The sequence below is a fragment of the Myxocyprinus asiaticus genome, chromosome 9 (assembly GCF_019703515.2).
Source record: "Myxocyprinus asiaticus isolate MX2 ecotype Aquarium Trade chromosome 9, UBuf_Myxa_2, whole genome shotgun sequence".
Classification (NCBI taxonomy): domain Eukaryota; kingdom Metazoa; phylum Chordata; class Actinopteri; order Cypriniformes; family Catostomidae; genus Myxocyprinus; species Myxocyprinus asiaticus.
The window spans coordinates 25,956,994-25,982,600 of record NC_059352.1 but is presented as its reverse complement, the minus strand read 5'-3'; the positions used below and the strand labels follow the sequence as shown (position 1 = coordinate 25,982,600).

Below are 25,607 nucleotides of genomic sequence, written 5' to 3'. Positions count from 1 at the left end.
AAAAATGTCTGACTATAAAATTCCTTACATATTAAAGAAACAGACAGAAACAGTAGTATTAAATTTGATACTCACTGACATTACTGTCTGTCCAATATAGTTGGCACTACTCCATCTTTCAAAATAAGTTTCTTTGCAAACTCTGAATCATAATAGTTCTCAAAAGAATCTTTAGAGAAATGTGCCAAACAAAATATAAAATTCCACAATGATGTGATCAGGAACTTTGTTCAAATAAACTTCAGCCACTCTTTCCTAATGTTGTCATCCTTTGGAAGGCTATGCAGTGATGCTAAATTTCCACAGCCAGGAATGGCACAACATTTTCGAATCTTCCCTGACATCGCATCTTTTTGTTAGTTAAATAGCAACTACAGCAATGGTCTTCTGTGTGTATAACAAAGGCTGAACCTGTCCAGCTCTCATCATTCACTCTGACTGTGCAACAGTTGGCAGATCAAAGAGGCGATGATGTAAAAGGAGGCGTTGATCTCTTGCTGTGGAGGCGGTCATGCATTAATGAAGTCCCCCAAGTGATGTAGGGAAGTCAGGGAAGTAGAGAACGAGCTATTATAGCAGCTTGGAGTCAATAAATGCTCTTCTTGGACTAGGGAAGTTTTGAGTTCTGAAACTTACTGTATGTTTTTATAGTACAATAAATAAAGTATTCCTCATGGCATGACCCCATTAATTAACTGAGACAAAAAGAAAGACACTAACATAAAAAAGTGTTTTATTTTTACTTTTATATGTTTCCAAAAGAGTATTTATGTTTTACTAACATGTTTAGATTCCCTCTGTCCTCCCTCAGCAAAGGCTTTTCCATTGTGTGATATGGGCACACATTCATGTAGAATTCAAAACCAATATCAGGATTCAGGATTTCACACACACACACACACACACACACAAATCAATTTAGTTCAATATAGTTCAATCAATGAATAGTTCAATTAGTTCCATTTGTTAACATCTGTTAAATACATTAGTTAACATGAACAAACAAAGAACAGTACTGTTAATTTTAACATATTAAAATTAAAAGTTCTATACGTTAATTTTATGAACTAACAATGAGCAATTGTACTTTTATAAACTAATATTAGCCAAGATAAATAAATGCTGTAAAAATATATTGTTCATTGTTAGTTCATGATACCTAATGCATTAACTATTGTTAACAAATGGAACCTTATTGTAAAATGTTACCTTAATTCCATTTAAATCAAGCCAAGCCAAGATTATCAAAACGCACTAAACTTCTTTTGTAACCATGTAAAACAGTAGGACATATCTTCTAAAACAGACAGAAGCTCATTGCAAATAACCTTTAGCTTCAGTAAAGTTTTCCTTCGTGTTTGTCAAAAAAATGTTTTAAAAAATTGTGTTGCAGGAACACTACTGAAATTTTAAGTACTGGCAACTGTTTTTAACATTAATAATATTTTATGAATATAACACATTGTGAATATGTTGATTATACAGTTATGTATATAGAGTGTTTACAATAAAAGCTATTTTTGGAGGAGTAACATTCACATTTTCATGCTCTAAGACATTTACAAACAACAAAGTATTCAAAATGTTTATGGTACAGTGATTTAAAGTTACTTCTATCAAGTATATTTCATTGTGATTTATAGGATTTGTTCAAAGTAAGTCTTATTGCTTTACATAAGTGATTGTTAGCAGATTTATAATGACCCATTACAGTACAAATCTGTGTATCAGAACATTGAGTGAGGAGTTACAGAATCTGATTACTCATGGACACTCATCTTAAAACATAACTTTCCCTCTCTTTCCTTCAGCCATTGTTGAAGGGGACACATTGGAAGAGATCTACAACCAGGTCAAACAAGTCATCGAGGAGCAGTCAGGGCCGTACATTTGGGTACCAGCCAAAGAGAAATTGTGAGAAGGCTCAAGACAAATAAACCTTACTCTACTTTAAACATTTTTTGTATTCTTTTTTTCTTTCTGTCTTCTTTTTTATACCAACCTGGCCTGCTGCTTGCATTGGCTCTCTGACCCCCAGGCATAAGAAATACATGTTTTCTTTGGACGGGATTGGGGTCACGGTGGACTTACAGCCACCTCACACTCTTTGAGACTGCTGTCTAGAACTCGCATCCCAGTCTCCGCATTTCATCCTCCAATGGGAGGATATATGCCTGACCAGCGACTTACTGGACAGATTTTACGGTACAGATTCCTTAATGTTTAAGGGAGGTGACTTTCTCGAAGGAAAACAATAAGTTAATGCATTAAATACATTTTGGTTGCTGTCGGTTTGTTTCTCCCCCCCATTTGAACAGAAGTCAACGCTTCATGTGTCTGTACACTTGGAAAAGACATGAAGCAACACTTTGCACGTTTTAGCATTATGAGCATGTTTTTGGCTGTTATTTTTCAGTTAACATATGTTCTCAAGTTTTTGTCACAGATTTGAGCTACGTGAACTACAGCCACCATATTACTTTTGCTTTCTCTTTTATCTTGTAAGATCAAGCAGCCCATTCATTTACGCAGCTGATCTGTTTAACCACAGGTACACAAAGAGGACAAAAACAGTTGGCACAAAGATTATTCTTTTTCTATATTAAATGTCTATTTGTCTTAAAGATCTGTGTACATTTTAATCAAGGTGCATACGAGAGTAGCTTTTAGTTGAGGTGACAAAAGGAACGGCTTACAATTACCGCTAACGATTATGATTAAAATCCAGGTGATGACATATTCTAACTTCAAGAAACCAATGCAAATAAGAGAGTATAAATTGTAATGTATATTCTTCAACCCTCAGTATACTGCCTATTTTGTTATAATAAAAGTCTATATTGAGCTTTAATTAAACTACACCTATGGGAACTATTTTCTTTATAATGTCAAACATACATGCATGTGAAAATGTGTGTATGTACATAAAAATAAATATAAATAGATATATATATTTTCCTTTAATTTACCACCATCTATTTTATTGTTTATGGTTTGTTGTTTTGCAAAGCACACCGAAACACAGGACTTCTGGACTGAATGATTGCATTCCATTGCATCTGGTCAAACGATGTGAAATCTTAAATTGGCAGTTTGTATTCTGTAACCCTCTCTCCTAATGTAGTTATATTTACTTTTCAATGTGACATGCATGATTTCTAAAAGCAATAGTCTTTAACACATTAAATATGAGTATAAAGCTGAGGAGAGGGCTTCTCTTTTGGTTCTCACCTGGGATTGTGAAAATGAAAGTTAGCATGAAATGTAAATGTTAGAGGCTCATAGACTCTTGCCTCCATGTATGTGAATTTGTTGATTGCCCATAGCTGAAGAGAGATTTGCTTTGCCACTCTCTAACACAAGCCTTTAACTCTCCACCAGGGGGCGCACTGACAGCATTCCCATTTTCATTTTTAAGTTATCGGAGATGATTGTTTTCTTAAAGATTGCTTCTCTAACATGTTACTGTTGCTTTCTAACTCATTTTTTGACTGGATTATATGAATAATCTGCCAATTTGATTCATTCCATTTGTCAAAGAGGAGAACAGCTAATTAAAATACTTTTTCTCATACACAGTGTTTATGAATGTATTCTTTTTTGTTTACAGAGTTATGAAGCCAAGGCAATTAATTTATTTTAATATTTTGTCTGCAATAAAAATTTTATTGACTCAAAGGCAAGACGTTATATAAGGAACATACGAATCAAAACATGTACCTTTTGAGCAGGTATGGGTTACTATATATATTTATTCTCTCGTTTCCTCTTATGCAATACAGTAGAACAGTTGGAGAGCAGTCAGGCAACTGTGAAAACTGCCAGTTAACAGACAGTAGATTGTGCTTTATTGTAGCTCATGATGCTGAACGGATAGTCTTAAACATCCTTCCTGTTGGTGGTACTGAGAATCTTGTCTCTGGCCATTCTTTAGGAATGTGACATTTTGATGATGAGTTTTCTTCAAGGCATTACCACATGAATAGATCCCGGGTTTGTCTCCTAACTCAGCAGCAGCTGCTGCTGCTGCACTTTAATGAGTTCACCTATAAATAAAAAATAAAAAAATGCTGCCAGCCTGCAGGGCCATTTCTTGCTGTAAGCGGTATAAGTGGCCGCTTAGGGCCCCCGAGCCACCAAGGGTCACAACGACCTTACTCACAAAGTAAGGTCGTTTATATATATATATATATACACACACACACACACACACACACACAGTTTTCCTGAGCAACCACTGGGTGGCGCCATAATGATTCTAATTGCCTGTTTTCTGTTGCTGGTCTCGAGACACAATGTAAAAACTACCGAAACAATAGCGAATCAGACGTAGAACAACAACCATTTTTCTTGTAGTAAAAATGTCTTTCACATTCAACTTGTGCAACTAATAGTTGCCATAACAACTCAAAGTAGTTAATGATATCAGTGTAATAACCTCAAAAAATTGCTTCATTGCATCTACACACTCAGGTGAGGCACTGTAAAAATAAAAATACAAAAAAACCGGTCATCTCGACTTTTTAAAGTATCGACACTATAGAGCCACATGTTTATTTGACATTTTTTGACAAATGTAATACCTTAAAACATTACATTACCTGCTAAGAAAATATGCCAATGCGAGTAAAAACACTAGAGACTGGAAATTGAAAACAGTCGAATCGTGGAATACATCCACGTTCAGGAAAAATGTGGATACTAAAAGCTGTGCATAAAGGACAAGGTATAAAATATACTTTTCATGCTGTGTATCAGGGGCAGTGGTGGCTCAGCAGTTAAGGCTCTGGGTTACTGACCAGAAAGTAAGGGGTTCAAGCCCCAGTACTGCCAAGATGCCACTGTTGGGCCCTTGAGCAAGGCCCTTGACCCTATCTGCTCCAGGGGCACCATATCATGGTTGACCCTGCACTCTGACCCCAGCTTAGCTGGGATACGTGAAAAAAAAAGAATTTCACTGTATATGTGCAAATGTATAATGTGTGATAAATAAATACAATTAATTATAATTATTATTATTAATTATTATAGGTATACTTTGGGTGTCCACGTTGCGGATCGCACACATTATGTGTGACGCAAACTGCGTCATCAGCACAGCTGCGTGGCTTGACCACGCGCCGCCTAGATTTTCTTGACCCGCAGTCCTCGGCTGTGCACGTCGCTGACGCATGCGTCTGCTATTGACTGTACTAAAAGAGTATCACTAAGAAGTTGTAGTGGAAATGCGTCAACGTGTTTGTATTCACTCGCAGAAGAGTATACTCACAAAGGCAACATGGTCGACCAGGCGCAAGCCAATTCTGAAAGCACAAAAACAAAGTATACCTGGGCCTTAAGACTCAGGCAGCTGTTATGGCCCAATTAGACAGTTATAGGGGGCCCCCTTGTTGCCTGAGAGGGAAGGGATAATGCAACTGCAATTCACAGGTGGGCTCCCATATGCTCAGAAACGGCCCTGCCTGCCTGTGCATTTACTGTAAGTGATGGCCCTGTATCTCATCAGCATATTTTATACCTGAAAACTAAATTAATTTAGTTAAATTTAAAGTAACTCACCATGTCCTTGGCAGTTTTTACAGTAGATAATATTAATCTGACTGCTGAGGCTGACTGCATTGAAGTCTTATACAGTATAAGGCCTAATATGGAGCGGTGTTGTATGAAGTCTCTGAATATCAATACTATTTGCCTTGAACAAAGCACTTAGTCTAAAATATTGTAGGGACACCTGGACAACTTGGCACCACCATCACCACACATACTGTACACGCATGAGTGTAACTGTGAATCAGATCTGAATTTTACAATAAGGTTCCATTTGTTAACATTAGTTAATAACATAGTAATCATGAACTAACAGTGAACAATACTTATAAGGCATTTAATAATCTTGGTTAATGTTCATTTCAACATACAGTATAGGAATACATTTTTAAAATCAAAACTTGTATTTGTTAACATTAGTAAATGCACTGTGAACTAACATGAACTAGCAATGAAAATAGTATTTTTATTGACTAACATTAACAAAGATTAATAAATTATGTCAAACATATATTGTTAATTGTTTATGATACCTAATGATTTAACCAATGTTAACGAATGGAACCTTATTGTAAAGTGTTACCAAAAATATTTTGTTCTCCTTTCTAATAAATATTTATGTCTGACCTACTGTGTTGCCAGTCCCTCTTGAAAAAAAAAGAAGCTATTTTAAAAGGTAAGATGTTTTTATTTTACCTAATGAATCCTTGGTTACTATCCTGCGGTCAGACCATGTTTTTTTCATTCTCTTCTGGAAAAGGTGGAGTTTCCAATTGCAAGAATGAAAGACCCCTCTGTTTGCACCTTGGACATCCGCCCTTCTCTTGGACGTGTCATGTTAAGTGTAGGCAAAAACCTCACGCCTGGTCACATTTGAGTCTATAAATCCCAAAATCGACCGTTCATCGAGGTCTTTCAAACTCTTTTTCTGGTAAGGTGCCAAAGAGCCTCTAGTCCAGTTATGTCGAAGGGCTGACTTGTATTTTGGACTCTCAAATATAAACCTACAAGTCTTGGACTACCACACACCTACGCACTCAGGAGTCAGAGATGGACACTTGGGCTTTTTTAACCATTCTGTTTGCCGTTACGCATTATGGTAAGAAACTTATCAAGTTAATGTGAACAAACAACATGAGTTTTTCCTCTGTGTTTTTATATTATGCTATCTAAGTGATCTTCGAGTTTAATATAGCCTATAAGCAACATTCCTGAGCACTTAGGGGAAAAAACCTAGTTTGAACTCGATCCACTGTATGTTAAAAATAAAATGCATGATGTTGTAAATGTTATATGGTGCAGTTTCAGGACAGAGTGCCATAAGGTGGTGCACTATTTCCCCCTCGGAGGAGTCCAAATGTAAATCCATGACTCAGGCCTTTACAAACGCCGCAATTCGACCAACACTGCGCTGTGTTCTGGCCTCATCTAAAGCCGAATGTGCTCAAAAACTCACCGTAAGTGTTGCATTCACGTTTGTCATGACATCTCTCTCACTCTATTTAATGAACATCAGAAAAGCACTCTTTAGGAGTACAACATTTTTGTTGCTAATTATTTTATTTTATTAGAAAAATATGTTAATGTTATTATTATCTATTTATTTATTGGTAGGCTATCACTTTACAATAAGGTTATATTTGTTAACAGTAGGCTACTTAATGCATTAGGTATCATGAAAAATTATCAGTAGGCTTATTTGTTTTAACTTTTAATTATTTATTTTTTTATATATGTTGAAATGAACATTTCCCAAGATTAATAAGTGCTGTATGCAGTATTCATTGTTAGTTCGTGTTAATGGAGGCATAGTTAAACAATGTTAACGAATACAACCTTATTGTAAGAACTGTACCATTAAACAGTATTTTACAAAGTAATTACAAAATAATTAGTTACTGTAATCTAATTTGTTAAAAAATAATGTAATGCATTACATTTTAAATTCTTGTAATCAAATTACATTTAAGTACATTATTTGCGCTAAAGTAATATGTAAGTTATACTAATTATGTATAATACATTTAAAATATTAATTAATATCTGTTAGCATTTCTGTGACAGCTGAAGCGTGTTTGACAATGAATGAGGAGGAACTATAGACATTTTGAATTTGAACGGAAAAACAAAAACTTTTCTAGGAAACGTGATTTAGAAAGTAACTCAAAATTAGTATAAGTACTTTTTAGATTAAGTAATCACTAAAGTAACCTGATTACATTTTTGGAAAAGTAATTAATAATTTGTAGTGGATTACTTATTTTGAGTAACACTCATTTTGTTATAACCTATTTTTATTTTAAATAATTGGGAATGCCCAATTCCCAATGCGCTCTAAGTCCTTGTGTTGGTGTAGTGACTCACCTCAATCCAGGTGGCGGAGGACGAATCTCAGTTGCCTCCACGTCTGAGACGTCAATCCGCGCATCTTATCACGTGGCTTGTTGAGCGCATTACCGCGGAGACATAGCGTGTGTGGATGCTTCACGTTATTCTCCGCGGCATCCACGCACAACTCAACACGCGCCCCACCGAGAGCGAACCACATTATAGCGACCACGAGGAGGTTACCCCATGTGACTCTACCCTCCCTAGCAACTGGGCCAATTTGGTTGCTTAGGAGACCTGGCTGGAATCACTCAGCACGCCCTGGATTTGAACTTGCAACTCCAGGTGTGGTAGTCAGCGTCTTTACTTGCTGAGCTACCCAGGCCCCCCTATAACCTATTTATTTTATAATAATTATTACGAATTAATATATTATTTTAAAACAATTGTTCTTCCCCAGAGAACTTCTTGTTTTAATGCTTAATGTTTAAGTTTAATAATGGTAAATCTGCTTATTTTATTTTTCATTAGGGTCATAATCATTTATTAACAAGGCACAAGCTTGTTGAAACATAACATTTCTTAATGTGATCAATATTCCCTTTTTCAGAAAAATGAAGTTGATGCTTTTTCAGCCAATGTTAAAGACATATATAACATTGCCAAGCAAGCTAGCTTCAAAATCGCAGCTGGGGAGTCTGCAGCAGATGGTATGCTCTTCTTTTCATTGTCCTATTCAATCTGCTATTGTTACTGCAGACACCAGATTATGCAAGTTGTACCTCTGAACTCTGTGGGACTGGAAAGATGGTGATTAAGGGCATAATTAAATGTCAAGAGTTCCATAAGGTTGATTATTAACAGGAAATGCCTGTATCTGTATTTGATTGTGTTTAATTTATACTATTATATGGTAGCATACAGTATATAAAAAAATAAAAATGTTGTGGACTTTTCCTTTTTTTTTTATCTGTTACAATTCAGAGTAAATCACTGTTTATATCAACTATAATCAAAGTCATTGAATTGTTCTTTTAATGGTCACAGGGAAGGGCATAACCTACTATGCTGTTGCTGTGGTTAAAAGGGCAAATTCAGCCATCAACATCAACAATCTAAAAGGAAAGAAGTCTTGTCACACTGGCAAGCACCACACATTTGGCTGGACCGTCCCTGTTGGGTATTTGATTGACAGTGGAAGGATGTCTGCTATGGGGTGTGACATCGCTCAAGGTACTCCATCGCTCTTGGTGAATCACATCTAGGAATGTGCGCCTGCTTGTTGCCTTTATCAGATAGAAAAGTGTCTTGTGACTTGTGCTGGCTTTATAGGGGTTGCTGACTTCTTTAACGCCAGCTGTGTCCCGGGGGCTAAAGATGACCCTGCGTCTCTGTGTCAGCTGTGTGCAGGAGAAGGAAATTTTAAGTGTGATGAAAACACCAATGAGAAATACTACTCATATGATGGAGCATTTAGGTACTGTATTAAAGGCATAGTTCACTCAAAAATAGAAAATCTCTCATTATTTACTCACCCTCATGCCATCCCAGATGTGTACTGGATGACTTTCTTTCTTCAGCAGAACACAAACGAAGATTTTTTAATTAATATTTCAGCTCTGTAGGTCCTAACAATGCAAGTGAATGGTGATCAGACCTTTGTAGCTCCAAAAATCAGATAAAGGCCACATAAAAGTAATCCATATGACTCCAGTTGTTAAATTCATATATTCAGAAGTGATATAATAGGTGTGGGTGAGAAACAAATCAATATTTAAGTCCTTTTTTATTTTTATTTTTTTCAGATGTAAAAGTGAAAGTGGAGATTTAGAGTGAAAGAATTACATAAATATTGATCTGTTTCTCACCCACACCTATTATATCGCTTCTGAATACATGGATTTATAGGAGCAACGAAGGTTTGATCACCATTCACTTGCATTGTAAAGACCTACAGAGTGGAGATATTATTCTAAAAAAATCTTCATTTGTGTTCTGCTGAAGAAAGAAAGTCATACACATCTGGGACGGCATGAGGGTGAGTAATTGATGAAAGAATTATCCCTTTCATAAAAGACTTCATGCTACAACAAAACATAACTTGAAGGGATAGTTCACCTAAAAATGAAAATTCTGTCATCATTTACTCACACACATTTAGTTCCAAACCTGTATGACTTCCGTAGAACAAAAAAGGAGAAATTCGGGAGAATGTCTGGTCACTCTTTTCAATGCATTTACAGGGACTGGAGCTTTAAGTTTCAAAAAGCCATATGAAGAATTTAGGTTGTTATCTCCTCTACATTATCACATGGAAAATCGGCAAGTAGCATCCGAAAGTTCATGTACCCTAAAATCAACCCTGTACTGCCAAATTACTGACAAGTGCCATCCCCCATCAGACATTTTTGCATCATTTCAACCATGATCCCTCTAGTATTACTGATGTGTTCTGCGAGTTGAGACAGAGGTTTTGGTGCCATTGAGACCAAGAAGTGTTTGCGTTCACATAAGCAATGGTGAGCGCAGTTGCATTTTTGCACTAAAATGACATTTTTACTCCACTGATGGTTAGGTTTAGGGTTGGGCTTTGGGGTAGGGGGTAGACTTAATAAAATATGCATTCCTGTAGATTGTATTACATATTTTACAACTAAAAATACAACTCGCTTTTGGCGCCACTAAGTGGACATTTCACCCGGAAACTGAGCTCACGTGAGCCCATACGTTCAACAACACTTCCAGCTTTGGCCACTGGGAGGCATTGATTAAAAATTTGGTAAGCATGACTTCAGCAGCTAAACTTTCGACCTACTGTCACCTAATTCACAGCAATTGAACAGTCTGCTCTCCTTGTCATGTTCATGAGACAAGCATTGTTCTTTTGAGTCAGATCTTTTCATTAAATCTTTTGATCCAGTTCACAAAACCAATCTGAATGATTCGTTCACAAATCAGACTCAAGTTGAATTCACTGATTCAATGATCTGGTCACAGCAGTTAACGGCTCTCTGGAGGGGAAGTTCATCAGTGAATACAACTTAAATTTAGTTATGTTCCTCACAAAAGCTATTGTATGGATCTGGAATACTTGGAATATATTGAGTCCTATGCAGCACTACAGTAGTCCTAGTTCCCTTTCATTATATGGAAAAGAGTGGCATGGATACTCTTGAAAAATTCAACTTTTATGTTTTACAGATGAAAGAAAGCCTTACGGGCTTGGAATGACATAATTTTATGGTTTCATTAAGTGATGCTGTATCTTGACAGTACTAATAGTAAAAAAACATTTTGTTTTGGGCTCCACAGGTGCATGGTTGAGGGTGCAGGGGATGTTGCCTTTGTGAAGCACACCACTGTAGGCGAGAACACTGATGGTAAATTTACAGTCAATAAAAAGGGTACACAGTGATTATACTGTTTCTAGGAACTGTGGCTCTAGCAAAGTTAAAAGGTTCCTCTTTTTATAAGTGGGGTAAGAGAGAGATTATAATGTGTACATGAAGTTGTACAGATCAGAAAATGAAGCTGTACAAATCAGAAATCTTTTAACTGTGTGATTCAGGTAAGGGAGACTCATGGACTGAAGGCCTACACTTAGACGACTATCAGCTCCTGTGTAGGGACGGCACCCGCAGTCCGGTCAATGATTATGAGAGATGCCATCTGGCTCGTGTGCCATCAAGAGGCATTGTTGTCCACAATGACATCAGCAGTTCAGTGGTGTACAACATGTTGCGTGAGGGACTGGTATGATCCTTCAAAAATGTTCACTAGATGAAATATTTTTTTTTTAATAGGCTGAAAAATCAACAGATTTAATATGTATTTTATTTTATTTTTGTCTTGTTTTGCACAGTAAAAAACAAGACAAATGTGCTTGAGAAGAAAAGGTGCATATATTCAGACTTGTTTTCAAACTTGAATTAAGTTATTTGATTAAGTATTTTGCTTATACCACATTAAGTGATGTTTATGCTTGCTATAAGATGCCTTAAAGGAATATTTCAGGTTCAATACAAGTTAAGTAATGTTTATTACCACAAAATAAGTAAATAAATCCACTTGTCCCTCCTTTTCTTTTTTTTCTTTTCTTTTTTTGTGGTAATTAATATTATGCCACAAATGCTGTTGATTGAGCTTAACTTGTATTGAACCCCGAATATTCCTTTAATATCCTACACAATTTTGCTTCTCAAATGAATTTATCTTGTTTAATGGGAAAGTTCATCCAAAAATTTGATGTTCTCATCATTTACTCACCCTCATGCCATCCCAGATGTGTATGATTTTCTTTCTTCTGCTGAACACAAGCGAAGATTTTAGAAGAATATTTTAGCTCTGTTGGTCCATACAATACAAGTGAATGGTGAAAAGAACTTTGAAGCTCAAAAAAGCACATAAAGGCATCATAAACGTAATCCGTACTCCAGTGTTTAAATCCATATCTCCAGAAGCGATATGATAGGTGTGGGTGAGAAGCAAATTAATATTTAAGTCCTTTTTTACTATAAATTCTCCTCCCTGCCAAGTAAGTGGCAATATACACATAGAATGTGAATCATCAAAAACAAAAGAAGAATGTGAAAGTGAAAGTGGAGATTTATAGTAAAGAAAGGACTTAAATATTGATCCATTTCTCACCCACACTTATCATATCGCTTCTGAAGATATGGATTAAACCACTGGAGTCTTATGGATTACTTTTATGCTGCCTTTATATGCTTTTTGGAGCTTCAAATTTCTGGCCACCATTCACTTGCATTGTAAGGACCAACAGAGCTGAGATATTTTTCTAAAAATCTTCATTTGTGTTCAGCAGAAGGAAGAAAGGCATACACATCTGGGATGGCATGAGGGTGAATAAATGATGAATGAATAAATGGTGAATATTTTGTTGAATTTTTTTTTTTTACTGGAAAACCAAAAAATTATCAAGAAAATAATTGTTCTGCAATGTTGGATACATTTGTCTTTTCTTTAGAAATTGGAAATGTATTAGGATTTGTCAATACAAACTCAAAAGCTATTTTTTACATTTGCAACTTAATTTAAACACTTTGTGTGTGTGTTTGTGTGTTTCTCCTTAGCAAAAGTCTGGGTTCTCCCTGTTCTCCTCAGCAGTCTTTGGTGGGACCGACCTGTTGTTCAGTGATGCTTCAACAACATTTATTTCAGCAGGAAATGAAAACTATATTGAGTGGATGGGCCAAAGATATTATGACATATTACGAGCTATGGACTGCTCAGAGTCTGGTATTAATCTTTGCCTTTTCACCAAACTATCAAAAAATGTTTTGCTATTTATTTTTTTGTTTTGTTTCTTTATATTGTGTTTAACATGTGTCTCTCACTGCAATGTTTATGTGTGTCTGTAGATGTTCCCTCTCATTTTACCTGGTGTGTCATGTCTAATGGAGAGCAGCAAAAATGTGCAGACATGGCTGTGGCATTCAAAAGCAAAAAATTAATTCCTGAAATTAAGTGTCACTATGGTAAATCTGTGGAGGATTGTATGCAGAAAATTCAGGTATGCTAATCAAGTGTGTAATTTTTCAATATTAAAATATTCTGTCCAATCCCAGTTTAATATGCATCAACTACTGTTTAAAGGCTCGGGTATATTTAGTTTTTCCACAATCTGGATCGCCTCGCATGCAGTCGAGTGCTCCGCCTTTCAAAGTACACTCTTTTGACCACGAGCGAATAAAAACGCGTAGGACATATGCGCACAATGACTGCTTTGTAATACTCTTTAGCACAGTCAAAGGCAGGTGCATGCACTGATGATGCGCACAGATGAGAACTGTTCACTTGTCGAGAAAATCTGGTCTGCATTCAGACAGTCCGCACAGACTGTGCTGATGATGATATTTGAGTCACGCATACTGTGTGCATTCCAATCAGCAACGCGAACAACTGAAGTATACTTTGGCCTTTAATTAGCTATTCAGAGGTTGATTTACCTGGAAATACTGTGGCTCTACCAAAAGCTCTCTTTGTTTGAACATCCCTATCTGCCCAACACAGCAACATTAGCTCAACCAATGGAGTGAGTTTGGGGCTGGACTACATCTGTTTGGTTGAGTAATTGAAGATGGGGGAGTGTTCAGGAAACCTGTTTGAAAAGAAATTTACACACTTCATCTATAAGTTCTTACTAAAACCTGCAACAATTTACATAAAAATAATTTGACTGAGGGTCCTGGGGAGACATACTGCACTGTACAATGTTGTGTTTCCTCCAGAACAAGGAAGCTGATGCCATCACTCTTGATGGAGGCTACATCTACACAGCAGGGAAGAGTTTTGGGCTGATACCTGCTGTTGGAGAGAGCTACACAGGTTAGAGTCATGCACCATCAATTTATACTTCTTTGACTTAATGTGCTTCCGGCCATTTTTATATGTAGTAATATTGTTTGTGTATAGCACTGTGTGATTCCCAGCCAGGGGTATGCGTACTCCGGGGGTTTCAGGAGGCACTTGGATAACTCCAATAGTCTGGAGACAAACTGCCCCACTAGTGTTGCTGCAGTGGTGTATGGGGTAAAAAAAATGTTTTTTTTGTGCGGACGACCCGGTTTCTAATCCGACTTTTGACCCAATTTTCCCCACCCTGTCTCCACTCTTAAAATTTGCTTTAATACTACTTATAATAATAATAATAAATAAAAAATAATATAAAAGTTGATTTCCTTGCAGTGATTTGTTCACGGTGAAAGTCGGGGAATTGATCCAGGTAAAATTAACCATGGTTTTACTGTAATAATATCGTAGTAACCATTGTGTTACTACAGTAATAAGGTGTTAATATAGTAACATGTTTAATTTTGTGGCTTACTATGATTTTACTACAAAATAACATGGTGATACAATGGTTAATGTAGAAAAACCATGGTTAATTTTTGTAAGGGAAGGTTAGGGTTAGATTTAGGGTTAGGGGTTGGTGTAGGGTGTCTGTGGGACTCTAATTAAACACATTAAACATGCTGCAGTGATGCCCCTATAAATAGAATCTATCACTATTTGCACTTAGTACAAATAGCCGCTGCCTATTATTAATTATAAACAGAATACATTTCTGGTTTGGTCTCAATGAAAGTGTACTTGAGCCGTATTGATGGGCCTGTGGGGGTACATACAACAACAACAAAAAGGCTGGGAAAACTGGTATATATAGTGCAAACACTTAAACACGTGTTCATTGGGTAACTTGTGTTGGGGGCAGATTTTCAGAAGCACCCCGTGAAACATTAGCGGTTTTATTCATAACTGGTGATTCAGTGTGATGACTTTTCACAAGCTACTGTGATTCTCTCTCTGTCTCAGGAGGCACTGATGGCAGCATTTATTATGCTGTAGCTGTGCTGAGGAAAAGCAACAGAGACATCCAGAGACTCAGTGACCTCAAGGGTAAGCGCTCTTGTCACACAGGTTATGGCAGGACAGCAGGCTGGAACATTCCCATGGGTGTGCTCACAGAAAAAGACATCATCAGACCACAGAAATGCCAACTGGCCCAAGGTAGGATAAGTACAGTAGTTAACTTATATATCATGATCAAATGTTTGCTAAAACTTTGTTCTGTAACAATAGATAGGGACAATAAATGTAGGGTACATGCATTTATTTATTTATTTAGAAAATTCACACATAAAGAAATGACTAGTACTTTTTAAAAAATATGTTTAAAAATGATGTACACTCACATGAGTCTCCAGTCATATCAGTGGCCTCAAAAAAATTAATAAAAAATACATGGAACAGGTCACCTCATGGGGGCCACCATGTTTGGATGATATAACCAGCCAAATACTAACAAAAATCCCTTTAAAGATAAAGTCTAACTTTTTTGGTTTTGAAATACATTCTCATATCTCAGCTTAATATGTAGAGACAACTGCTGTATAAGTAAGACATTTGCAGGTTAATTTTCTTGAAAACTGTATACACTTTGTTTCTGTGTCTCTATACAAATGGCTCTGTTTGTTTGAACGGCCCGTCCAGCCCAACACAACAACATTGACTCAACCAATGGCAATGGCGAGTTGGAGGCGGGAATATCTGTTGATAAATAAATCAAATCATAGCTAACTAAAAAAGAACATATTTATAATGGCATCGGTAACAAAACTTTTGCTTATGTGTGATTAGCCACTGTCATATTACAAAACATAACAAAAAAGTGCACCTTTCATTTTTGTATCAGAATTAAGAAATCAACAGTCCATGTTTATTTAATAATTAATATGCAAATACATGAATGACAGTTTCATCACATTTCTGCCCATTATATTACAAATATAACCAGTTGATGTGCATGCCCAGAACTGATGTCACTTTGCTTAAATTAGTTCACATATACTATATAGTCTAGTCAATAGTCAAGTGTTAATAATGTTGACATATTATAAAGATGTATAATTTGTCAACATTATGAACAATTTTGAACAGCACACTATATGGTAAATGTGAACTAATTTAAGCAAAGTAAAGTCAAACTCATGGGTGGGGTCAATGTGCATAAACTAGTGATCTGTTAAGTAGTATATAATGTAATGTTTATTGATGCTGTTAATAAAAATGATTATGAAGCCATCATATACTGAGATGAATGGCACATGTAATTACTGTATTGGAAGTGTGATCATTTTGTGAATCTGCCCTACATTTTCCCATAGCTGCTGGAGAGTTCTTTAATTCAGCCTGTGTTCCTGGAGCCAATCAGGATGGTATCCCCAGTAACCTGTGTGAGCAGTGCATTGGAGACTCTAGTGGTCAGAACAAGTGTGACAAGGGCAAGGATCTGTATGACGGTTACAATGGAGCGTTTAGGTAATACTCTGTACAAATTCCTCTGAATAGCTCTAAATCATTTGGTGCAAATTTGCCTTTTACAGATTGTTTTGACACAGCATGCCATATCAATCAGTTATTCATGAAATAACATAACATACAGTACAATCAGTGTTGGGTGTAATATATTTACTTTTTAGTAAAAAAAAAAAAAAAAAAGTAGTGTAATGCATTACATTTTAAATTATTGTAATCAGGTTACAGTTACTGACTTTCAATTAATTTAATTACTTTTAAGTACATTATAGGATTATGCTTACTTATTATATATTATTTATGAAGAATACATGAATTATGGCCCTGTAACGAATTATTGTGAAGGAGAAATGATCACTTGTGTGCAACAATGAACAAGAACGAAATATAGACATTATTTTGAATTTGTTGAGTGTTTTAGAAAATAACTTAATGTAAAGGAATTAGTTATGTGGTTATTTTTTCAATGAAGTAATTAGTAAAGTAATCTGATAAAAATGTGAAAACTTTGTAGTGGATTACTATTTTTATCCTCTTGAGACCCCTGTGTGAATGCTGTGTGCTTTTTCCATTCCCCTTTTTGATTTGTAACTAGTAGCCCCTAAGAAACCTTTCCTAAAAAAATATGTCCTCATACGTGGACAGTGGGACTAAGTTGTGAAAATTTCAATAATATCAAACTATAGAAAGTCTTTTTTTTTATATCAAATTGTTTATGTTTCCAGGAGTGTTGGTTATTCATGTTTTTGAGACATTACAGACATTAAATCAGAAATAGGCATAAATAATTCTGATTTAAAGTATTGGCCAGCATCATCCAATCACTGCCAGCCATTATATTACATTATAAATTCTGAATCTATGTACTGATTACCATTGTATCGTGTGTGCCAAACATGTTGAGTGGTCCAAACATCATCTGCTGCCTGAAACTGAACTTTTGATTGGAGGTTTGGATTGAATGCACTTAGCTGCATAGAGAGCTATAGATGCTCCCTTGCTCCCTATTTAGTGAATGACTTAACCTCTGGTTAAGTGGTCTGTCTGCACTGGTCTTAGAACAGTTTGAAATGCAACTTATTTTCATCCTAACTCCATATACAGCCTCTGAAAGCAACATTTTCCAGTTTTTGGATGAACCCATTGATTCTCAATGTGATAATGCATAGTAAATATAGGATATTTTAACTGAAATTGAGCATTCAATCTACGAATGTGGTCACTGTGTTTAACAGCGTGTCGTTTCGCGATAAATCGCTCAAATTTTTAAAATGGCATATCGTATGAAACTAGAGACTCTAATTTTTGACTCAAACACTTTCAGTGTAAACACTTAATGAGGTTTCTTACCAGATGTAGTTTTGCTGGTGTTTCTCCCAAACACGAACTCCTCTGTGATCGACGCCATATTGTTTCATCACATGACTCCGTGCTTCAAAAGTTTAACCCTTTACTGACAGCCAAGAGTCTCCTGAGATCCAACTGAGATCAGTTGGTTTAAATTTAATTTAATTATGCATTGTGTATAGCAAAGCCAAAACATAATGTCCACGCAGGTGGACAATATATACATACACAATATATACATACAGTATTCAACATATACACAGAATATACTGTACAATATACAATATAATATGAATACTTAATATAGTACACATGAATAAATATAACTGATAGAAATTTGTGGTAATAACTTAAAGCTGCTGTGTATAATTTCAAATAAAACTAATGGCTATTTTCAAATCTGGTTTCCCATCTTCCATTGTGTGGACAAACAATTAGTCTCACCTCAAACTCAAGACAATGTTGCTACAGTATGTCGTTCTGTTCAAACAAACAGTGTCCACAGTGTTTACACATTTCGGGTAAATCAACCTACCAATGACTTACTTATAGTTGTCTCTGAACATTATGATGGGAAAGAAGCCAGTATTTTAACACAAAAAATTACACAGCAGCTGTAGAAGGAATAGCATAAGAAGAATTAAATTATCCAATGTGTAGTACCTGAAAATCTTTATGGTCTCTGTTTATATTCCTAGGTGCCTCGTTGCAGGTCATGGTGATGTGGCCTTTGTCAAACATTCCACTGTTTTCCAGAACACAGATGGTAACACTCATTAGTTCTCACCTGGGTTGCTTTAAGTCATTTACATAAAAAAGACTCAGTCTTGTTTATTATGTATATTATATATTGCAAGCTGACTTTGTGTATGTTGAGGTCTCCAGTTCATATCAGAATTGTTAATTCCAGGAAACAATACAGAGCCTTGGGCGGTACACTTGGAATCCCGTGAATTTCAGCTGCTTTGCTCTCAGGAATCTCGTGCTGAAGTCACTCAGTATAGTAAGTGCAACCTGGCCCGTGTCCCCTCCCACGCTGTTATGGTACGACCCGATATCAACCACCACATCGTCTTTGGTCTTTTGGATAAAGCTCAGGTGGCAAACAAAACACCATTTGACTTTCCTCATTTTTCAGTGCAATATAAAGATGTTTTTTAATAACCTGCACTTTTTTTGGTATCTTTTTAGAAATTCTTTGGAGTTAATACTGTCTCAGGATTCAAGTTGTTTGACTCCAAAGCATATGAGGGATCAGACCTGATTTTCAAGGACTCTACCATCTCTTTGATTGGCGTGGGTGAGAAGAAGACTTACGAAGAGTGGCTTGGCCAAAGCTACCTGGATGCGTTGATAGCCATGGAGTGCTCAGCATCTTCAACAGGTACTGTCAATTAATACACTCACAGAGCACATTACTAGAAACACTATTATCCTAATAAAGTGTCAGATGTGGTCTTCTGCTGTTGTAGCCCATTGTCCTCAAGGCGCAACCTGTTGTGCCTTCTGAGATGCTGTTCTGCTCACTACAATTGTACAGAGTGGTTACCTGAGTTACCATAGCCCTGTCAGCTCAAACCAGTCTGGCCATTCTCCACTGACCTCTCTCATCAACGAGGCATTTCTATCTGCAGAACTGCCAATTATTGGATGTTTTTGTTTTTGGCCCCAAGAGATCAGCAGTTGCAGAAATACTCAAACCAGCCCATCTGGCACCAAAAATCATGCCGCGGTCGAAATCACTGAGATCACATTTTTTACCCATTCTGATGGTTGATGTGGACATTAACGCTACTGCCACGTGATTGGCTGATTAGATAATCACATTAATAAGTAGGTGTACAGGTGTTCCTAATAATGTGCTCAGTAAGTGTATATTGTCAAGCCATGTAATATACTGTACTTATTTAACAGCAACATTGGAGAACTTCACTGTTGGTACTAAAACATATATTTTAAAAGATGTTTCAGGGTTTCTTTGGCTGTTTGCCAAACTGTTGTATAAAAGCAACAGAACACTCAAGGCTGTGTTATCACAAATAGCATGAAGGCTGTGTGATATGCTGCACTCCCTCTTGTGTACTATTGCTTAACTCTTCCATGCTGTTGTGGGTCATTTTGACCTGGTTTAGATTTTAACACTGATTTTCTGCAACTATGTCAACATTTTAGCCTGAAACTCCATGACAACCTTCACAAATGTGAGCTAAAAACGGCAATGTAAAATACTTTCACTATCCCCATGTCAGTGCGTAATAGACATTTAGGTTAAAATGCTATTTTTATGAATGAGACATTAAAAAATTTACATTTTCAATGATATTACCAGAACGGAAGTGTTATTGAATGAAGTCTTATGAAAGATTTTTGGGGGTCAGTTTTCCTCATACACTCCATTTACCTGTCATCTCTCATGAAAACAAACAACTTATTTTTCCACATTGGATTAAAAGTGTGTTTTGCTGGCATTTTGGCTGAAATTTTACTAGCTGGCTAAATCAGCTCACTGGAAATATTGTCTCATTTGATTAAAACTGGACCTCTGATCTCTGAGAAAATGCACGCAATATCATGCATCCTTAAAATTCTCTCACAGATAAAGATAGAATATAATGTCTTTTTCAGGCACTGTCATTTGCAATGTACCTGCATATACTTAATCCTCAATTTTGCTATGGCCACATCTTAGTCTTGGAAAATTGTTTGACTCTTAAGCAGTGATTTGCCATGTAGGGTCAATGTGACCTAGTAATAGCTACATAGGGTTTTTAGTGATGACCTCACGGAAGGGCTAAATATATATTATTAATCATAATGTGTATTGTTTTGATTCTTTTAGAACACTCTCATCTTTGTGTGCATTGTTTTCTCTTCTCCTACAGTATTTTCTTCATCTTCACTATTGCTGATGATCATTGCGAGCTCCCTGGTGTCTCTGTTGGCTTTGTAGCAGGTCTGCCAGCCATAAATGGGGCCCTCTGTGATGTCATCTTTTCCTAACTCTGAGCATTATACCCATTCCAATATCTTCAGCATTTCTGTGACTTAAGTTAAAATCAAGCTGCAAATCCAAATCTACAATATGCTTGTACCATCTTCAATTGTGGAAATGCACAAAGCAACAAGTGTGGGCTAAATTCTTTTTTTTTTAACAAAAATCATAACAGCTTGTTATTTTGACTATCTGTATTATTTCAACGACAGTCTGATTGCTGTGGGCAATAGCCATATCAGTGCATATGCTCTGCCTGTTACATATTTATTGCACAATGTTTATTGCAGCTTTTAAAGGCTACATTTCATAATTTTATGAGCTACTTGAAGGCACAGGCCATATCAGTGAATATACTGTGTCTAGCACTTTTCTCTTTGGCATTTGCCATGTCATAGCATACAGTATGCACTTAAGTTGTACTTCTGAGTGGATTGGATTTAATTGATTGTTTTCCTCTTGTATTCTCCCCAGACTGAAAGCAGAAGGAAATATAATTTGTTTATAAAGTTGTTTACTGTTAATTTCTTTATTATTAGTAGTATTTCCTTTGCTTTTGTATCCATAAAAATTAACCGCTTATTTTGCTCATACTTTTAAAATAAAAAATAACTGTTCCCCAATCTGCTAAACAGTCACTGAGATGGAACAAGACCATGAATTGTGATGCACTCAGTAAAGCATTGCATTCATACCTGGTGGATTATACTGTACATCTGTCCATTGCCCGCACAGTTTGTTCTGTTGCAACATTGTCTATTACAAACCCTTTGTTTCTGCATTCAGTTAGTATTGTTGCAATGAATCACAGTGACTAAACAGTGTTCTCAATGTCATACCAGGGTCTTAACAAGGGCCTTTTGTCCAAAACCCAGCGGAGTTCAATGGTGTTCCAGCAGAGGAATTATACCTTGTTTAATTTCTCACTGGACTACTGCTATAGATTATTGATTTTTCCTTCAGCTTGCTTTGTTTTCACCGCAGTGTGCACTTTTTGTGTCTGTTTTATTACAGTATGACTGTTTTCTTTATAATTGTATGTGTTTCTATGAGATATTTATTTTTATATGTCATACAGATACCATATCAGTGTATATGTTCTGACACATTAATGTCCTTTATTAATACTTGCTTTTTTCTATTTGTTGCAATTTCTTCAAATAAATTATGGAAATGTAACAAATATTTAGTTGCCAGGCCTTCTATGGACTTCTATTCTTTTAAATAAACAAACATCATTAAATATGTTTAGTTTTTCAGTACTACTCTTTGGTCAAATAGGCAAAGTATCACAAATGTTCACTATTCGCTATTCGCTATTGACTGATGAGGATTCTGTTTAAATTGACAATTGTAATACAGAGATGTCCAACATTTTTATTTTAGACCAAATCCGACATTCTCCAGTTACTTTTGTTACAGGACATTACACCAAAACAAAAACACTTGATAATACTTTTTTTAACCATTAAATGCATTTCAGTACACACACATTTTAATCATTTATTTATGTCCACACAAAGGTAAATAGTGAAGGACACAAATATTAGAGGTACAAAATAGAATAGTCTATATTGGCAACCAATGGACCAGTTACATCAGATTTCCAGACTACACATCACAGCATAGCAATTCAATACAAGTAACAACATCTCCGCCATATATGACGACTACCAATGATAGCGGAGACAGCACAGTATTTGGCAAGCTTCTAAGCCTCTTTTTTTTTTGACATCCCCAGTAGTTGGATCCCTCTTACGACCAACTTAAGTGTTTGTCCTAAGCTGCCAAATATGAATACCATTAGTCTGCACCTATAACCCAGTTCTGAAATGATGTCCAAGAGATGCAGCCGACCTTTAAAACAAACACCTGTTTGGACTCTTCATTAAGCACTACAACATCAGGTATATTGGCATTGGAGTTATTTTTGTAAAGACAAAACATGGAAGAATTAACTCGAGAGTGCTTATACATTCTTACAGAACGGTCAGAAATCTAGGGGTAACCATCGATAATAAACTAAATTTCACTGATCACATCTCAAAGACCACAAGATCATGTAGATTTACACTCTTCAATATCAGGAAGCTAAGACCCTTCCTCTCTGAACATGCCACACAACTTCTTGTTCAGTCACATGTCATAACTAGACTGGACTACTGTAACGCTCTCATTGCAGGCCTCCCTGCATGTGCAGCTAGACCCCTGCAAATAATCCAGAATGCAACAGCACGCCTGGTCTTTAATCAACCAAAGAGAGCGCATGTTACACCACTCCTTGTCTCTCTCCACTGGCTGCCGGTTAATGCACGTATCAAATTCAAGGCCCTGATGCTGGCATACAGAACAGTCACTGGGTCTGCTCCAGCATACCTAAAATCATTTCTGCAGAGCTACGCGCCCACTAGAAGCCTGTGGTCGGCTAAGGAACGTCGCATTGTCGTACCAACACAAAGAGGCACCAAAACACTTTCCCAGACTTTCGGCTTCATCATACCACGTTGGTGGAATGACCTTCCCAACTCCATCCGTGAAGCTGACTCACTTTCTGTCTTCAAAAAACAATTAAAAACACATAATTTCCATGAGCACTTAACCAGTCACTAATAAAATAATTTTAATTTAACACTTTCTGTTTTGAATACTATTATGATGCTAGTGAAACTTTGTAATATGGCACTTTTTTGTACCACTGTCTCCTTAAGATGATTCACTTATGTTTTCCTCTTTTGTAAGTCGCTTTGGATAAAAGCGTCTGCCAAATGAATAAATGTAAATGTACAGAGGGTGGAAAATGTTTTATGTCTTTTACTATAAGGTCAAGTATCCTGTCATGACGTGATATGTACACTACTTTTAAGCATAACAGCCGTTCAAGATATGTGACAATGATTCAATAACCTGTTGTTTAGTGTGATGCAAACAATAAGGGACATGAATAGTGGGAAACCAGATAGAAAGATTTTGTCTTGTAGAGGACCTGTAGCCTGGCTTTAACTGTTAATATGATAATGCCCTTACTGAGTCCAGTGTTCTTAAGAAATGAATGAGAAACAGAATGGTCTGCTGAGGGATGGCTGCAAGTATTCCCTGAAGTTTTAATCCAGTGCAGTATTGCTGTTGATGGTGTTTGTGTAAATCCATGAGAGGCACCCTTGGGTGTCAACAGTTGACTTTGTCCATCATAGACAAATGTTGCCCTCACATAAATGCTTGGGTTAGTTATAAAATCCTCAAAGACTCTCACAGTCTCGGAGTCAGACCATGTCCACCCCAGAGACACACCAGCTCATACACAAAGATATTTTAGATCAGGACAATCTGACCATACCCCAAAGCCAGAGGAGTGGGTATCCAATTTAGCACTGGGCTTCGTTCTGAATCCCAGGAAGTGTGGCTCTGACTTTTGCAAATGTGTTGTAACATTTATTCAATGCATTAAGCATAAGCACAATGCTCACCAGATTCAAATACATCTCTCAAATAGATTTGCTTTTTAAAGGTTCAAACGATGTCAAAGGGTTGTTGTCATTTCCCTTTCTGGACTCATTAAAAGTAGAAGCTACACACGCACATTAAACCAGCTGTTGGAAATGTAAGACAGAGTTAAATATGTGCTCAGATTCAGCATGTGCTGTTGTTTGTCACCACAAATTATTCCAAACTACCAAAATTTTTTTCTCAAAGAATTTCAACCTTTTAATTGGATTTTTTTTTTTACTGTCTCCAAATAGTTACACCACCTAAACATGTTTTACTTTAAGCCCCAGAAAGAATATCAAAATGATAAGGCAACCTGTGAGTAACACAAGGCAATCCAGGCAATTCAGGCAATTACTGCAATTCACGGCAATAATGACAACCAGGGCCGTAGCAAGGAATTCTGGGCCCCTTTCATATTAAAAAATACAGTTTAAAATTTGTTGAAGGCTCCCCTGGATATGTGGGCCCCTACAATTGTTACAGTCTTTCACAACATTAGCTCTGGCCCTGATGACAATATGGACATTCACAAGGAAAAATATAAAATAAGGTCAAAAAGTGCATTTCTCCTTTGTTTCCAAGTCTTCACTGAATAATTATAAGATATGATACATTAATGTAATTAGACATTAGATATGATGCATATGCAATTCAAATGATCCGAACAGTTTATTTTTCAGCTAATTTTTGCTTGTTTTGGTGAGGCAAGTAGCATATTTTGGGCTTGTTTTTCCAGACCAGTCTGCTTGCTTCTCTTGCCAGATCTCTAGTAAACACCTCATTAATCCACATATTAAAATAGGGTGTATTTTATGACATTTTTATTGACATATTATTATTCCATCCCATCATTAAAGGGTCAAAACTCACCAAAATTCATTTTAAGGCAAGTCAGTCCACTCGGCAGCCATCTTTACAACCAAGGAGCTCTAAAAATGCCATTTGCAACACTCCCGATCAGACTGGGCAGCTATTTTCAATGTAAAAAAGCGGCATGAAAGTGCAGCTCTTATCTGCTTGAATGGGGAAAGACCGAAATCTCCAAAACTGCTGATCAAGATTACGACCA

At 36.5% G+C, this 25,607-nt stretch overlaps 2 protein-coding genes across 25 annotated transcripts in view; both read left to right on the top strand.

Annotated features, from left to right (window-relative positions):
* Positions 1–3,574, top strand: part of LOC127445611 (disks large homolog 1) — a 234,115-nt gene extending 230,541 nt beyond the window's left edge. For all 24 annotated transcript variants that reach the window (XM_051705766.1, XM_051705770.1, XM_051705765.1 and 21 more), the window contains one exon: positions 1,812–3,574. In XM_051705766.1, the coding sequence (XP_051561726.1) occupies positions 1,812–1,918 (107 nt within the window). In that variant the 3' untranslated portion in view covers positions 1,919–3,574. The remainder of the gene's footprint in view (positions 1–1,811) is intronic.
* Positions 3,575–5,158: 1,584 nt separating this feature from the next.
* Positions 5,159–22,280, top strand: LOC127445615 (melanotransferrin-like). The gene is made up of 16 exons (XM_051705791.1): positions 5,159–6,646; positions 6,850–7,004; positions 8,486–8,585; positions 8,923–9,108; positions 9,208–9,352; positions 11,188–11,255; positions 11,444–11,628; positions 12,969–13,134; positions 13,257–13,408; positions 14,127–14,223; positions 15,211–15,405; positions 16,563–16,716; positions 18,759–18,826; positions 18,971–19,158; positions 19,252–19,444; positions 20,943–22,280. The coding sequence occupies exons 1-16, from the start codon at positions 6,598–6,600 to the stop codon at positions 21,008–21,010; spliced, it is 2,169 nt and encodes a 722-aa protein (XP_051561751.1). The 5' UTR covers positions 5,159–6,597; the 3' UTR covers positions 21,011–22,280.
* Positions 22,281–25,607: the final 3,327 nt, after the last annotated feature.